Here is a 15,988-nt window from a genome sequence, read left to right as displayed (position 1 = left end):
TATACAGACAAAATCTCACACAGAAGAATACACATACACACTCACAAAAAGAGGAAAAGGGGACAAAAATCATAAATCTTGCTCTCAAAGTCCACCTCCTCAGTTTGGGATGCTTCATTGTCTATTCATGTATTCCACAGATGCAGGGTACATCAAGTTGATTGTGGAGCTTTAATCCGCTGCTTCTGAGGCTGCTTGGAGAGATTTCCCTTTCTCTTCTTTGTTCGCACAGCTCCCAGGGCTCAGCTTTGGATTTGGCCCCGCCTCTGCGTGTAGGTCGTCTGAGGGTGTCTGTTCTTCGCTCAGGCAGGACGGGGCTAAAGGAGCAGCTGACTCGGGGGCTCTGGCGCTCTCAGGCCGGGGGGAGGGAGGGGTATGGATGCGGGGCGGGCCTGCGGCGGCAGAGGCCACCGTGACGTTGCACCCGCCTGAGGCGCGCCGTGTGTTCTCCCAGGGAAGTTGTCCCTGGATCCCGGGACCCTGGCAGTGGCGGGCTGCACAGGCTCCCCGGAAGGGAGGTGTGGATAGTGACCTGTGCTCGCACACAGGCTTCTGGGTGGCGGCAGCAGCAGCCTTAGCGTCTCCCGCCCGTCTCTGGCGTCCGCGCTGTTAGCCGCATCTCGCGCCCGTCTCCGGAGCTCCTTTAAGCGGCGCTCTGAATCCCCTCTCCTCGCGCACCAGGAAACAAAGAGCGAAGAAAAAGTCTCTTGCCTCTTCGGCAGCTCCAAACTTTTCCCGGACTCCCTCCCGGCCAGCCGTGGTGCACTAACCCCCTGCAGGCTGTGTTCACACCGCCAACCGCAGTCCTCTCCGACCGAAGCCCCAGCCTCAGCTCCCAGCCCCGCCAGCCCCGGCGGCTGAGCAGACAAGCCTCTCCGGCTCAGACCTGTTATTTTAACTGTTACAGCTGAGCTGGGCCTTGGGGACCATCTCATCCAATGTTTTTTTTTTTTTTTTTGTGGTACGCGGGCCTCTCACCGTTGTGGCCTCTCCTCTAGCAGAGCACAGGCTCCGGACGCGCGCAGGCTCAGTGGCCATGGCTCACGGGCCCAGCTGCTCCGCGGCATGTGGGATCCTCCCAGACCGGGGCACGAACCCGTGTCCCCTGCATCGGCAGGCGGACGCTCAACCACTGCACCACCAGGGAAGCCCTCATCCAATGTTTTTTTCCCCCAAATCTTTTTACTCAAAATCCCAAACATAGAACAGATGAAAGGGAATAACAGTTCCCTGGGCTATTTAAACCTCCAAAGCCTGGAGAAACATTTTTTTTCCTGTATGAACTGTTGAATCACCTCTTCAGGGTCCTATACTTCCAGGAAACACAGCTTGAAAACCCCTCCCTTTATGGAGATATCAAACCTGGAGGGGCGAGGTCCCAGAGTTCATTTCCCCCCAGGTTTTTGACTCCCAGCTCAGGGCTCTCTCTGTTTGCTTTACCGAGGGACAGAAAGGCGGTGCTCAAGCCAAGGGCTGCCTCTCTCCCTTTCTTGGGTTAATATACCAACAGATTCCTCGTCTCTGTGGCTGAGCCCACCATCCGGTGTGTACCCAGCGGTTCTTAGTTCTGCTCCAACCTCTAGGAGCGCCATACCCCTTCCTCTATTAGCCATCACCCATACCTTCTCTGTCTACTGAACCCTAAGGAGAAGTGCTGACAGAGGTCAAAGGCAAGGGTAACACCACGTGAGGCAGGTGGTTGTGGGAAAGCAGAGAGGGTAGAAGTCCTCATGGCACCATAGCGTGGGCTTTTAGGGCTCCACCCCCTGCTGCAAAGCCATGGGCCAGTGATCTGACATTCAGAATCTCATTTATTTATTTATTTTCAAGAAACTTGACTGAGACTTTATTTATCCATCTGTTATTTAGTCAGCAAATATTGTGTCCCCAAGGTATACCAACCTCTGCTCTAGGGGCTGGGGAATACGTTAGTAAATAAACAACAGAAAAATCCCCACCTCTTGGAGTTTACATTCTAGTGTGGGGAAATAGACGATCAAAATACGTAAAATAGATATTACATGGTGTTACGTGTCTTAGAGAAAAAAGGAGGGCCTGAGGTGTTTGTGGGCGGGGGAAGGAGGGGAGTTGCAACTTTATTTTTAAAAATTTTATTAGCGTATAGTTGATTTACAACGTTGTGTTAGTTTCAGGTGTACAGCAAAGTGAATCAGTTATACATATACATATATCCACTCTTTTTTAAGATTCTTTCCCCGTATAGGTCATTACAGAGTATTGAGTAGAGTTCCCTGTGCTATGCAGTAAGTCCTTATTAGTTATCTATTTTATATAGTAGTGTGTATATGTCCATCCCAATCTTCCAATTTATGCCTCAGTAAGTCAGACAGAGAGAGACAAATATCACATGATATCACTTATATGTGGAATCTAAAAAAAGGGTACAAATGAGCTTATCTACAAAACTGAAATAGCCTCACAGATGCAGAAGACGTTTGGTTACCAGAATCCTTTAGTCCCCTTGATTACTCCATGGCAGTGGTTCTCAACCGGGGATAATCTGTCCCTCCAGGGGACATGTGGCAATGTTTGGGGACATTTTGGTTGTCCTTACTGGGTGGGGGAAAAGTCCTGCTGGCGTCTAGTGGGTAGAGGCCGGGGATGCAGCTAAACATCCTACAGTGCACTGGGCAGCCCCCGTCACAAAGCAGTACCCAGTGCCAAGGGTCCGCAGAGCTGAGGCTGAGGAACCCTGTGCTTTGCAACCACTGTTCTCCCCATCTGATAGACAAGAAACAGGCTCACCCCAGACATTCAGAAACTGTGCAACAAAGCTGGGATTTGATCCCCAAAACATGTGATTCCAAAGCCCAGACTCTCGCTTGACCACCATGCTGTCGCTTCCATGGACAGCACCACACTGCCTACAGAGTGAAGCCGGTGCCTCCAGCTGACCTCAGGGTCCTTTCTAGACAGTCCCCAGGCTGTCTTTCTGACTGCTGGTCAGTCTAAAATGTTTGCTGTGTCAGCCTCCGCTGCCCTTCCCGGTCTCTGCTCACATGGTTTCCCAACCAACTCATATATGATCCCCCTTAACGCTTCCACCCTCAGAAATTCTTCCCTGCTCCTCTAAGAAGTCATCAGCACTGTCTCTGCATCTACCTGTCTCAGAATCATCACCACGTGCACATTTACGTAGCAGTCAGCATCCCTCCTGTGTGCTGGACGCCGCATGTGCTCCGCCTACATTTTCTCCTGGAATCCCCACAGTGACCCCGCAGGCCGGCCTCATCATCCCCATTTCACGAAGGAGGAAGCCAGGGCTCAGATGAGTTAAGTGACTAAGGCGGAATCACAGCATCAAGGAACACGGGGTGTGGCTAGGAGCCCGGACCTCTGCTCACCGGGCCCGGGACCTCCCCACTAACGGTCAGCAGCCACATGTGACTCAGCTTCTCTCCCAGGGCCTGTCTCCACCTTGAGAGGTGCTAAGTTGGAAAGGATGCTGACCTGCCAGCAGGCCCCCGGCATGGGAATCAGAGAGACCAGTGGAGGGGAGCTGACATTGACCGAGTGCCGACCCTTTATCAGTCACAGAGCTGGGTAATTTGCATCATCAGAATCACTTAATATTCACAGCCACCCTGTTGGGTAGGTGTTACTATTATTATTATTTTTTCAGCTAACAGATGAGGATTCTGAGCATTTGGTCTGTCTATTGGCCTTGGTTAAGATCACAGACAAGGTGCCTGGTAGAGCCAGGGTTTGAACGTGTGAATTCTTCTAAGACCCTCTTTCTGTGTTACTGAGGAGGCAGCTTTCAGTTGAGTAAGAGGAAAATCTTTCTAGCCATTAGGGCTTTAAAAAAATGAAACACGTTCTTTCTGGATATAAGAGCCCTGTGCATGCGGAGGAAAACCAGTGGACAGGTGGGTGACACTGCCAGGGAAACCATCAAGGAGCCTGGTAGGTGGGGAAACAGGGGCTAGGCTAAGACCTTTAAGTCCCTCCTCTGGGTCAGTGGATGACAAACCTCCCTCTCCTCTCTGTCCCCATGGGGTTCCCTTCAGGGGGTGTGGTCACAGTCCCTGAGACAACTGTGCTCAAAAGGGAACTCTCCAGGTGGCGCTTTCTTTTCTTTTCTTTTCTTTTTTACATCTTTATTGGAATATAATTGCTTTACAATGGTGTGCTACTTTCTGCTTTATAACAAAGTGAATCAGTTATACATATACATATGTTCCCATATCCCTTCCCTCTTGCGTCTCCCTCCCTCCCACCGTCCCTATCCCACCCCTCTAGGCGGTCACAAAGCACGGAGCTGATCTCCCTGTGCCATGCAGCTGCGTGGCGCTTCTTGAGTCTTTTATTTTTTTACTTAGCAGGTCTCAGGGTGAGAACTGAGATTGTTGTTTGGGCTCATAGGAAAGCTGGGTACAAGTTACTCCCCTCGTCTGGGCTACAGGATCCAAGCAGGCTCACAGAATTCTCTGCATTGAAATTTCAAGCCCACTGGTGACACTCCACTCCTCTGCTCTCCTGATAGAGCATTTCGGGAGAGATGTCTCTCTCTGCCCTAAGACTAGAGCATGCCTGGGTCCCTGGCTAACATACCATATTAATACCTTCAATCTCCCACCTTTCATTTCTAATGCTTTCCAACTCTATGATCTTAGAATATGTGTTAGAAAATTCCCATCATGACTTTCATCTTTTGGAGGTAAGGAGCCCCCTGGATCCTGAGGGAATCAAGGAACAGGGGGGTGATCACCTATCAGGGATGCTCTCACTGACATGATGGAGGAATTTCAATGAGGAAGGATAACTTCTAAATTCACACAGTCCATGGAAAAATATGAGTGTTTTTCAGTATAGCTTTTGGACTAAATGTGATCGTTTCCAGGATTAAAAAAACAGAATAAACTATCTGCATAAACCCATTGTGTTTCAAGTCAAAGATGAACAGACCAAGATATCTGAGAGAGAGAGTCACACTAACCCATAACAGGCATTCTTGTTCACTCTGTCCCCACACCAAAGGCCCGATCCCACCATGTGACCCTCCCTCTTCTATTAAAAGTGGCATTTGGATCCCCAAGCAGAAAACTCAGATACACTGAAAATGAAACGTTTTACTTTCAAGCCCTTGGGGCTTTTTGCCAAGTCATCATCTTTGACTGTTCTGACTTGTGTTCTGGCAGAGAATACACTTTCTGCTGGCAAATGACCAATCATGCTTAGGTCAACTGCTTACCAAGGTCATTTGTATGATTGATTCCATGATAAACATCAGCTGGTGATGTCTGTGTTCTCTGGTTCATACAAATATCATGGGGACCCTCATGTCCCCTCCTGGAGCATGTATATTAAAGAACCAGTACACGACAAAGGAACCAGCCAGGGAGATGGGGAGAGATGAATTGTTTTCATTCAGTGCCCGAGAAAACTCACAAGTTCATATACATGTTTTTTGCATTCTAACAACATCACGTACTGTAGTATGTTTTTGAGGAATTCAGGGGAAATCACTGAGATCAAGAGAGACCCCAGTTGCTTGAACCACACGGTGATAACTAACAACACTCACATAGCTTGTATGGTTTTCACACAGCTGCCATCATTCATTCCCTCATTCATTCCCACCAGTTATCACTGTGCACTGGGGGCTCCTGCCCTCAAGGGGCACCGTCTGCCCGCCTTAATATGCATATATGCAGATGACCGTGAGACACTGTTACAGCAGCATCCAGTGGGATGAACTGACTGTATACGCTGTGTGCTGGGTGCCGGAGCTATAAGGTGGGTAATACACAAACTGAGTGTCCCAGTCTAGGGGTGCATCGACCCCAGGATAACTTCAGTACCACAGAATAGACTGAAAGGATGTTACTATCCCCATTTTATGAAGGGGAAACCATGGTCCCGAGAGGTTAAATGGCGCCATTTTCAAATGATACTTGTGTAAAAAAAAAAAGCCTCGAAATTCGTTTGTCATAATTCTTTCTGCTAAAATAAAACTGAGTTATTAGTTGCCAAATAACTCCATTAGTCATCTTCAGCTTTTAAATTTAAAAGAAATAAAACAAAAATACGTACTGAATGCCCCATTTTTATAGGACACTGAGCTAAGTATTCGGGGAAGGTTGGAACTAAAATAAAAACAACAAAAAACCAAGCAGGAAAGTTGGGCGCATCATGTTGTGGGTTGAAGGAGGACAGCGTTTGAAATCATGACACCAAGGTGCTTTGGGTGTTTGAGCTGCCACGGATCAGCTGCTGAGCTTCACACAAGACCCTCCCCCTCTGGACATCCCTGTCCCCGTGAGTAGAATGAGGGGCTGGACCAGAAGCTTGTTAAGAGCTTTCTAATGCTCAGAACCTTGGAGTTGGCACACGGGCAATCAGGACTGACACCCAGGGCCGGCATGGTGCATGTCCAGCGGCAGGGCCATTCCACCCCACCCAAGCCTGGTAGAAGCTGAGCCCCCCACTTCCACAGCCCTCGCGTTCACCACACAGGCGCACATCTTACCCAGCCCCGCAGCAGCTCATAGGCCGTGACACCCAGGGACCACCAGTCAACGGGGTAGGAGTACCCAGGGCCTCCGTCCACATACACCTGGAACACTTCCGGGGCTGCCAAAGACAGGACAAAAGAACATTACTGCATATCTCACTTTACACTCATTGCCTTTTACAGAGAGGACACGGGGCCAGGAACCCAGGTTTTTGGATGGCAAAGCCAGTACTCCATCTGCTATACCACGTGGTTTCTGCCCTCCGTAAGTCACGAGATGGCTAGAGAACAAGGTGCAGGCATCCCAGGAAACACCGGTGTGACACCTGGGACAGAATACAAATGGGGAAACCCAAGTGTGCTGTGGAGGGCGTTCTGTCGGGGAGGGTCAGGGAAAGTCTAGGGAGGAGGAGGGTTTGCTGGAGCATGAATCACGGTCACAGCCCGGGGATTAAAGTCTGAGTTAAGAAGAAGAAACTGCACCCCCAAGGGGCTAAGAACCTTGCTAAATGTCATTCTGCTCTGGCACCAACACCAGGTCAGGTGTCCCAACAACTAGGATGCTTAGAGCCCTTTGTGCCTGGTGCCTGTCTCAGGTACAGTTTTATTTTAGCATAGGTGGGATCGAATATGAAATATCCAGGATAAGTAAATGCACAGGGACAGAAGGCAGATCGTGGGTTGCCAGGGGCCGGGAGGGAGAATGGGGAGCAACTGCTCACTGGGTTTCCTCTGCGGTGATGAATGTTCTGGAACTAGACAGAGGTGGTGGTTACACAACATTATGAATGTACTAAATGCCACTCTGTTTGAAAACAGTTCATTTTACGTTATGTGAATTTCACCTCAATAAATAAACAAGTGGAGGGTGGAGGCCCGTGGGTGATGGATCCTCACTCCTCAGGGGGCTGAAGCTGTTCCAGGGTCCCCTGGTCCTGCTGCTTCTTAAGCTGATGGGTGGTGGGTTCATCACTGCCTCACCCCCAACCCATCAGGCAGGAGTTGCATCTCCAGCTCTAATTGCTCGTATTGGCTTCCAGGAAACTCTTGGGAAATGTGGGTCATTTCTAGCAAATTAACTTATAGATGTAATTCCTTTTATAGGCGTCAGAGCAGCCAAACTCTCTTGCAGGGAACCAGGACATGCTGTGTTTAAAGGCATCTCGACTCAATTTTCAGACTGGCATTCAGACGGCGTGGGATTGGGGAGGGCCAGGTGAGGCAGATGAGGGCAGACATGGACGCTCGAGTCTGGGCTCTGGATTGGCAGCTGGACCATTGAACCTGACCAGCGGCCAGATCCCAGCTGCCCTCTAGAGACCCTCTCCATTTGCTTTGTATTTTATAGCACTTTCACCCGAGGGTTCTCCTTTCCTCTTCACAACAACCCTCAGGGCCATGTTATCATTTGACACAGTTTACCGAAGAGGTTCAGAGAGGGACAGCAGTGCACGGGAAGTCACACAGCAGGGAAGTTCAGAGCTGAGGTGCGCCTTATACACTGGTCGAATCCCAGTTTGAAATAAGGTTTGTATCCACATTTGAGTACAGAAACATTGTCTACATTGGGGAAGATGTGATTGGGAGTTTGAGAAAATGTCCCTTTGGGTAAAATTTGAGCTTTTTCCCAAAGGAAGCAACATGGTGTGATGGGAAACAGGAAGAAGGTCAGTGGGGCTGGAGCCGAATTAACAAGTTCTATTTGCCTCAGTTTTGTAAAACATGAACAAGAATCAACAGTGTGTTCATAGGGTTCTTATGACGATTAAGGAACAATGCAGGCTGAGAGCCAAGCCCGATGCCTGGCTGGTCTATTGTGAGTGTTCCGGGGATCTTGGGCATGGTTTTTATTACTAGAATTGTCATTCAAACCTCCTCTTCTGATTGTGCTCAGCCTCGCCACGGTCCACCCAGTCAGCCTGGGAAGCGTGCTAAACTTTATCGTCCTCAGCCTCATGACCTATCAGTCTACAGACCCGTTGAGTTTGGCATTTCCAGCATCTTTCTCTCTGCCGCTTCCGATCGATCCTAGATCAACCTGAATGCAAAGGTGGCAATCAAACCTGTTCATTATACATCTAGTGAGAAAATATTTGATTTCCTGGCAGCTCCGGGCACTTAGCTGTGCTATTCTGCATCCCACTGGGAGCCTGAGGCTGAGCTCCAACCCAGAGGGGCTTCCTTCCCTGCACCCCAATCTGTGTACTTGTCATTCTTCCCTCAGTGCTGAGGGTTCCAGGAGAGAAGGAGCCACATCATGGTGGTCTGTGCACGTGTAGATGTAATTCCACAGAACCAGGGCCTCGACAGCTGCTGGCCCAGCCCCTGTGCTCAGTGAGGGAGGCAGCGACACGCCCAGGAGTGCAGGCGAGGCTGCGTGCCCAGGTGTCCCCATAAATCCTTGTGGTGCCTGGCAGCCCCATGCCCATCTGGAATTCAGGGCAGAAGCAGCAGCTGACCAATTCTGTCCTGGCTGTTGTGACCAACCAAGTGACAAAACGTCTGCAGCCTGTGACCCCACTCCCAGAGAAGGTGACAGTCTCTCCTCCCTTGCACAGCTGGGGCTGATAGAACATAAACAACCTTCATGTCACAATCCATATGCCACCAAAACAGCTGCTTTAGTGGCCTGGATCAGTGCTTAGAGGCGAGGGCATCATATAGGATTAGAGCTTGAAGGACAGGGACAAGACACAGACCTGTCACCATCATTTCAGGTATGAATGAATGAGTATGGAAACTAGTTTGCCAGGTGCTTTGTTAAGGATTTTATACGTAGTATTTCTCTTCGTCCTCCCAACCACCCAGTAAAACAAGCCTACAGTGATCTCCACGCTCCAGATGAAGAGGCAGAGACATGAAGGGGTGTAGTTGGGTGAAGTGTCCCCAAAAGATATGTCCAAGTACCTGTGAACGGGGCCTTATTTGGAAATAGGGACTTTGCAGATGTAATTAATACAGACGTCAGGATAAAGCCATCCCGGATTCAGGGCGGACCCTTCCTAGATTCCATGGCTGATGCCTTTCTAAGAGAAAGAAGAGGGAGATTTGAGAGAAAGAGAAAGCCGTGGGAGGAGGCAGAGCCTGGAGGGATGCGGCCACAAGCCAAGGAAGCCCTGGAGCCCCCGGAAGCTGGAAGAGCCTCTCCTACACCTCCGAGGGAGCACGGCTCTGCAGACACCTTGATATTGAACTACAGGCTTCCAGAACTGTGAGTGAATGAATTTCTGTTGCTCCAAGCCACCACATTTGTGGGATTTTGTTGTGCAGCCCTAGGAAACTAGTAAGAGGGGCTGCGAACTTGCTCCAGGTCATCCAGCTGGGATGGCAGAGCTGGGATTAGCCTCTCTCGGTATCTGATTCCAAAGTCCTTTCTCCTATACTGAGGTGACTTCCAGGGGTGATGGACTTACCTGAGGATGGGTCCTGATGAAAGCTGCTACCTTCCTTCCCTCTGTCCCAGAGCCTGTCACTCAGCCAAGTGCATGGTAGGCACTTAATCAGTGCATGCCAGTTTCACCCTGGTGCCATACAGCTGGTCCAGCATATTGCTTGCCTGCTTCAGAAGTAGAGACAGCTCACAGTTCAGGACTGTCAGCAGGGCAGAGGTGCAGGGTCCCTTGGAAACCATCTTGTCATCGTCCCCTCTGTGTTAGAACTGGCCACCGGGCTTGAGGGGCAAGAGTGGCTTGCCTCAGCCACAACTCACCAACTCAGGGCTCAAGTCAGAACTCCTGGTCCTGACTTCCAGGTTCAGGGAGTTCCCATTATTGGAACAGTTAAATTCAGCCATCAATGCCAGATGACTCTCCCTCCTCAGCTCCTGTATCCCCTTCCTCCTCTTCGCCAACACATGGCCCTTGTTCAGATCCCCATTCCTTCCTCCTGGTCTCCCGCACTAGCTTCTCCACCCGTCCTCTGGCTTCCAGAGTCTACTTCTCCAGTCCGTCCTTGCTGCTGGGGGAGTTAGCTTTCTGATATGCAACTCAGACCACGGCAGTACCCTGCCTCAAGGTCTTCCTATCACGATGGCTGTTTCACAACCTGTATTCCCCGGAATGCCACCAGCCATGTTAGGCTCATAGATTTTGGAGGAGAAATGATTCTGAGGTCAAACACGTCTGGGAAATGACGAGGTTCAATTGCGTTCTTTCTTGTAGACTTCTTAGCGCCTTTAATGACTCAATAGCAAGCATGGTTTGGAAATTTATTAGACTTGATCCTGGAATCTTTTTGATTTTTCAGTGGAACAGTACAAAGTACTAGGGCTGGAAACCCATGTGGCCTAGAGGGTGGTTTAAATTCTGTAGCCCCTCAGCTCCTACCTGTAGATCTTCTAAGCTGTATTATGGCCCAGGGGTTGCCCATGGCCACCTTGGGCTCGAGCTGCACACGCTGCTTGCCGTTCCTAGAACACCCTGTCTGTCTATCTGTCTCTTTTTCTCTCCCCTAATCCACCAGGTTCTCTCACAAAGGGTGCAGCTTCAGAGTTACCACTTCTAGGAACCGAATACATACCATTCTGCAGGCTTCTTTACATCTGTCATGTATTCCTCAAAATACATCTCTGCTATTATTATTTTCTTATCATTCCCCTCCTTCCAGACTAGAATAGAGCTTCCTCTTTATCCCCACATCCCCCAGGCATCTCTTGATTTTTACATTCCGGCTGCATTTTTGCTTATTTGTTTGCTTCTTGCTAGACTTTAAGCTCCCTGAGGGCAGGGACGGTCATGTTCTCCCTGGCTCCCCAAGTCTTGCCTGGCATGAAGAAGACACGTGGGCAAGGTTTGTTGACTGACTAAATAAATGAATGATCGTATAAAAAAAAAAGCAAACAATACCAGTACATCCCTCGCTATGTGCCAAGCCCTGTTCTAAGTTCTTGACACACTGCTAATAAAAATAGCTCATCTCTCTGGAGCATCTGTCACGCACCAAACTTTGTTTTAAGAGTTTAGCAGGTATTAACTCATTTAATCTTCACAATGACGTGCAATTTGGCTAGCTGCAGCTGAGTCTCACTGAGGAAAGGACCAGGATGTTCTGGGCTGTTGCTGGCAAGGCTAGGACTGGGGGTTCCCTGGAGCAGAGTGAGTGATGAAGAAACCCTGAAGGGGGAGCCCAGGACAGCAAACGACAAACCAAGCAGATAGCTGAAGTTGGCTATGGTCTCACCCAGAAAGGATGTCCAGGGTCCAAGGTCTGGGTACACCTGCAGGGGTGATGGATAAATGAAATTTCCCAAGGTCTTCCAGAAAGAAAAACAACTAAAACTTCTTGCAATGCCCTGGTGCGCTAAGGGCCAACCCTGAATCTATTTTGAGCCATTGAAAATGCCCACTGTAACCATCATCATCATGCACAAAACAGTCATGCAGAGCTTTCTAGGGCACAAAGATTCCTTCATAATTACCCACACCCATGCTCAAAGCGCCCTAAGCCCCAGATGAAGAAACAGACGCACAGAGAGGTAAAGGGGCAAGTTCAGGGCCGTGGAGACAGCAAGTGGAAGACCATGGATTGGAAGGCTGCTCTTACCACTTTCAAGGGGCGCTCAATACAGCTGTTCCATTATTATCATGAGCAGTGGTTTTCTTTACAACACCGAGAGCTGCATTATCAATGTGGCCATTTGTCGAGCATCTACTATGTGCTAGAAGCTCTTCAAGTTTCTTTACATATATTATTTACTCCTCAGGAAAGCTAACATTTATGGAATACTTTCTACAGTTTCACATGCATTATCTCATTTTATCCTCAGAAGGAACTTGAGAGGCGAGTACGATCATGATCTCCATCTGAGGAAGCCAGGCTTGGAGAGGTGACACAGCTACCGTGGCTCTGAGCCTCATTTGAACCCAGGCCTCCCTCATTCTCTGGGGTCATCCAGAATGACGACCAGACCTTGCCCTGTCTCCTTCAAACTCCAGACATTACACCATTTTTATGTATATGCTGAAAATGAAAATAATGTATCATAAAACAGATATACATATACACACAATATATATACTTTATATGTTTTATACGCCAAAATCTCTCCATGGTCAATGCATTAAATCTGTGAATTCAATTGGAACGAAAATCAAGAGTATTCACGAAGGTCCGGGTATTCTAAAATTAGGAAATTAAGGTTTCAACATAGTCCAAAAGAAAAAAAAAACATGTGGTTCGCCATTAACATGCACATTAATAAAAGTGGCTGTTGAATCACATTCCCCAGCAACACCTGTTTCCTTCCCCGCTACATCCCCAGGATCTTTCACGGTGTGCATGAATGTTGCACGCTCCATGGATAGTTGTGAGCCCACGAATGAATACACTGGGGGGAAATCGGGCTGCATGGAAGCTGCTTTCCCAGCACGGCCCAGTGGCGTGGACAGATCAGCCCCACTTCCCACTAACCTTTTCTACCAGTAGCTGAGCAATTCTGTCAGTGCGGGTTTTAAATGGAAAGTGAGTCTGGATTCCAAGGGACATCAGAGAATTGGCCTTCCAGAAAAGCAAGAACATGGGGTGTCGTCTGAAAGAGATCACCCCGAGGCAATGTAAATATGCATGTGGTGGGCTTTGCCCCCTACCCTCACCACACAGAGTTTACTTCCTCATTAGACTAAAAATATCGAGAAAAACCACAGAAACCACCTAAGTTATAATTATTGCTCTGCTGCTTTAGCTCTATGAATATTCCTGAAGGCTTTGATTGCTGCAGTGGAGTGTGACAATGCTATTCAATGTCTAGCTTACAAGCTGACTGGCTTCCAGGGTTGCAAGCACCCTTCTGGACTGGGAACATAGAATTACCGCATTTCAGCCTAGAGGGGACCTTCAAGGTAATTTCCTTCCTCCCCTACATTTTGTAGGTGAGGAAACCGAAGCCTATTGGAGGAGTTCCATGGCTTCCAGCCCAGCTGGGACCAGAGCCCAGTTCTCCTGTCCACTGAGCCTTTCTGTGGCTCACACATCCCGGCTGGCAGGATGTGCCAGATCTGGACACCTCCACCTAGAAGCCCCACAGGAATGGCGTATTCAATCTGTCCAAGCCAAACTCTCCCTCTCCAACTGCCCCTTCTCCTGGGTTCTCAGTCTCTGTCGATGGGCTGCTCAGTTGCGCAAGCCAGAAACGTGGGAGCCTCAGGGACCCTGCCCCTCGTCCAGCCTATGTTTTGGATCATGTGATTAATTCTCAAGACTCATCATTTTTCCCATCCAGAATCTTCCTCTCTTCTCTGGTCCTTTTCCACTTCTGCTTAGACTCATGACAGCTCCTCCCCTACCCCAGCCTGGGGCCCTTTAATCCCACTACACTTACTCCTCAAACACCTTTCTAAGTCAGTAGAATCAGTGGAACGGAGAGACGGAAGGTGTGAGAGTAGTGATTATTCAACCTGAACCTGAACCCCAGCTCCCAGGCTTACTGCCACAGTGGCCTCAGGCAAAATGCCTAACCTCTTATTTGTAGCTTGGTTTTCCTCATCTGTAAAAAGGAATAACGATGTCTGCTACATCAAGTTATTGAGAAGAGAAAACGAAGTTCTGTATGTATTTATTGAGCACAAAGTAAGTGCTCAATAAATGCAATCTAACATTGTTGTCATTGTATTATCATTCACATGTTCAAATCACTTAATTAAAATCTTTCCAAATTTTTCTATTTACTCTAGAATAACGGTCAAACTCCTTAGCATGAAAAATTCCTAAAAATAGGTTCCAACCTCCTCATATTTTGGCCACTATCTTTATTATACCCATTGTGCCAACTTCAAAGAATAGGACACACTTTATGTTTAATCTTCTATGACTTGCCTGGTAATCTTTACCCTATTTTTTATACTCATGAACTCCTACTCATACTTCAAAACCCAGACCAAATTTTACACCTTCTGTGGAGTGTTCTTCTCAGTTCCCTTCTTTTCCCCTCTCTTGGCCAAGTACATCAGTGTTCTGGATTCTCACCAAACCCTTGTCGGTTCCTCCCTTGCAGCACTGATCATGCCGTACTGTAATTCAGGATATACATGTCCACCGTTCTCACTGGACTGTGAGCTCTTTGAATAGGGGTATGACTAAGTCAGGGTCAAAACGTCAGGGATTTGCACAAAGCTATTATGTGAGTCATTTAGAACAAGGACTGACACAGAGCAAGTTCCAAATAGATGTGAGCTAGTTATTATTATATCAATTCATTATTGAATGGGAAATGAAATGCACACATAAATGAAAGACCAACTCACAAATGTACATGTTGTACATGTTCCCCAAATGATTCAAGAGCTCCATCATCATTCTTTGATTAGAGCGTGTGGAAAAGCTTTGGAAAGCAGAGATGAGCAGGGTGCCTGGCCTCTGTCTGGATCCCTTGGGGGCAATTCATGTTTCTTTGGCTTTTTATCTTGGCAAATGAACTCAGATACTAATTTGAGATGAAATGAATCTGCTGCATCAGTCTGATAATTTCTTTCTATCTGGTGATGCTAGCAGCGTTAATAGTAACAGAAGAGTGGTTTCATTAAGGTATGTAAAGGCGCTGCTCAGGTGTGGACCAGTAGGACCTCACCTGTCTGCGTGAGAAAAGGAACAGCAGGGAAAGTTTAACTGGCTGAGAAGCTCTGAGGAGGTACAGAAATTAATGATGCACCAGTACCAGAAAACTATTTCATGTTAAATGTGTCAGATTAAATTAGTAAATTAAAAAAAAAAAGACCCTTGGAGGGTTTCCCTGGTGGCGCAGTGGTTGAGAGTCCGCCTGCCGATGCAGGGGACGCGGGTTCGTGCCCCGGTCCGGGAACATCCCACATGCCGCGGAGCGGCTGGGCCCGTGAGCCATGGCCGCTGAGCCTGCGCATCCGGAGCCTGTGCTCTGCAACGGGAGAGGCCACAACAGTGAGAGAGGCCCGTGTACCGCCAAAAAAAAAAAAAAAAAAAAAGACCCTTGGAAAGTTTTCAGAGAGAATGATGGAAAGTGCTAAATGAAAGCACAGGGTTAGAATCAAGTGCATTTTACACAGTTAATATGTGAAATGGGGGATAAACATCTAAACAGCACGTTAGGCTGATGGAAAAGTTCATTTAGATAGTGCTACTCTCTTAAAGGATTCCAAGATCCCTGTTTATCTAAGGCCCATAATGTTCATTAAAATTTCCCACTGTCAAGAGCTTTGGTGGGTACACAAGTACCACATGATTTGGCCCCGCCATGTCTCCAGGCTCACTCTCCTTGCCTACTTTGTTCAGGCCAATCTAGCTTCCTTACGGTTCTTTCGATGTGACAAGCTTCCCTTTTGCCTCAGGGTCTAGGCAAAAAGTTGCTGTCTCCCGCAGTGCTTTTGCACCTGTTGTGCTGAACAACACCTACTCATCCTTTAGAACCTAGCTGAAAAGCCACTTCCTCAGCAAAGTTATCCTGACCCCTCCAATCTAATCATCTACCCCATCAGCATCTCTCTTTTTCCACCACAATCCTTATAAAGACCTCAAACAATTCTACTCTGTTTAAAATATAGGAGT

General features: G+C 48.2%; 1 protein-coding gene across 1 annotated transcript in view; it reads right to left on the bottom strand.

The window, feature by feature from the left end:
• Nucleotides 1-6,423: 6,423 nt before the first annotated feature.
• LOC103091151 (serine/threonine-protein kinase 32B-like) overlaps nucleotides 6,424-15,988 on the bottom strand; it is a gene marked incomplete at its 3' end in the record, with an annotated part of 219,547 nt that continues 209,982 nt past the window's right edge. The window contains 1 exon segment of the mRNA XM_082931285.1: nucleotides 6,424-6,597. Within this exon segment, the coding sequence (XP_082787411.1) occupies nucleotides 6,424-6,597 (174 nt within the window).

Source organism: Lipotes vexillifer, unplaced genomic scaffold (genome assembly GCF_000442215.2).
Source record: "Lipotes vexillifer unplaced genomic scaffold, Lipotes_vexillifer_v1.1 scaffold1046, whole genome shotgun sequence".
Lineage (NCBI taxonomy): Eukaryota > Metazoa > Chordata > Mammalia > Artiodactyla > Lipotidae > Lipotes > Lipotes vexillifer.
Note: the sequence above shows the minus strand (reverse complement) of the source record. Positions and strands in the feature narration are given on the sequence as shown.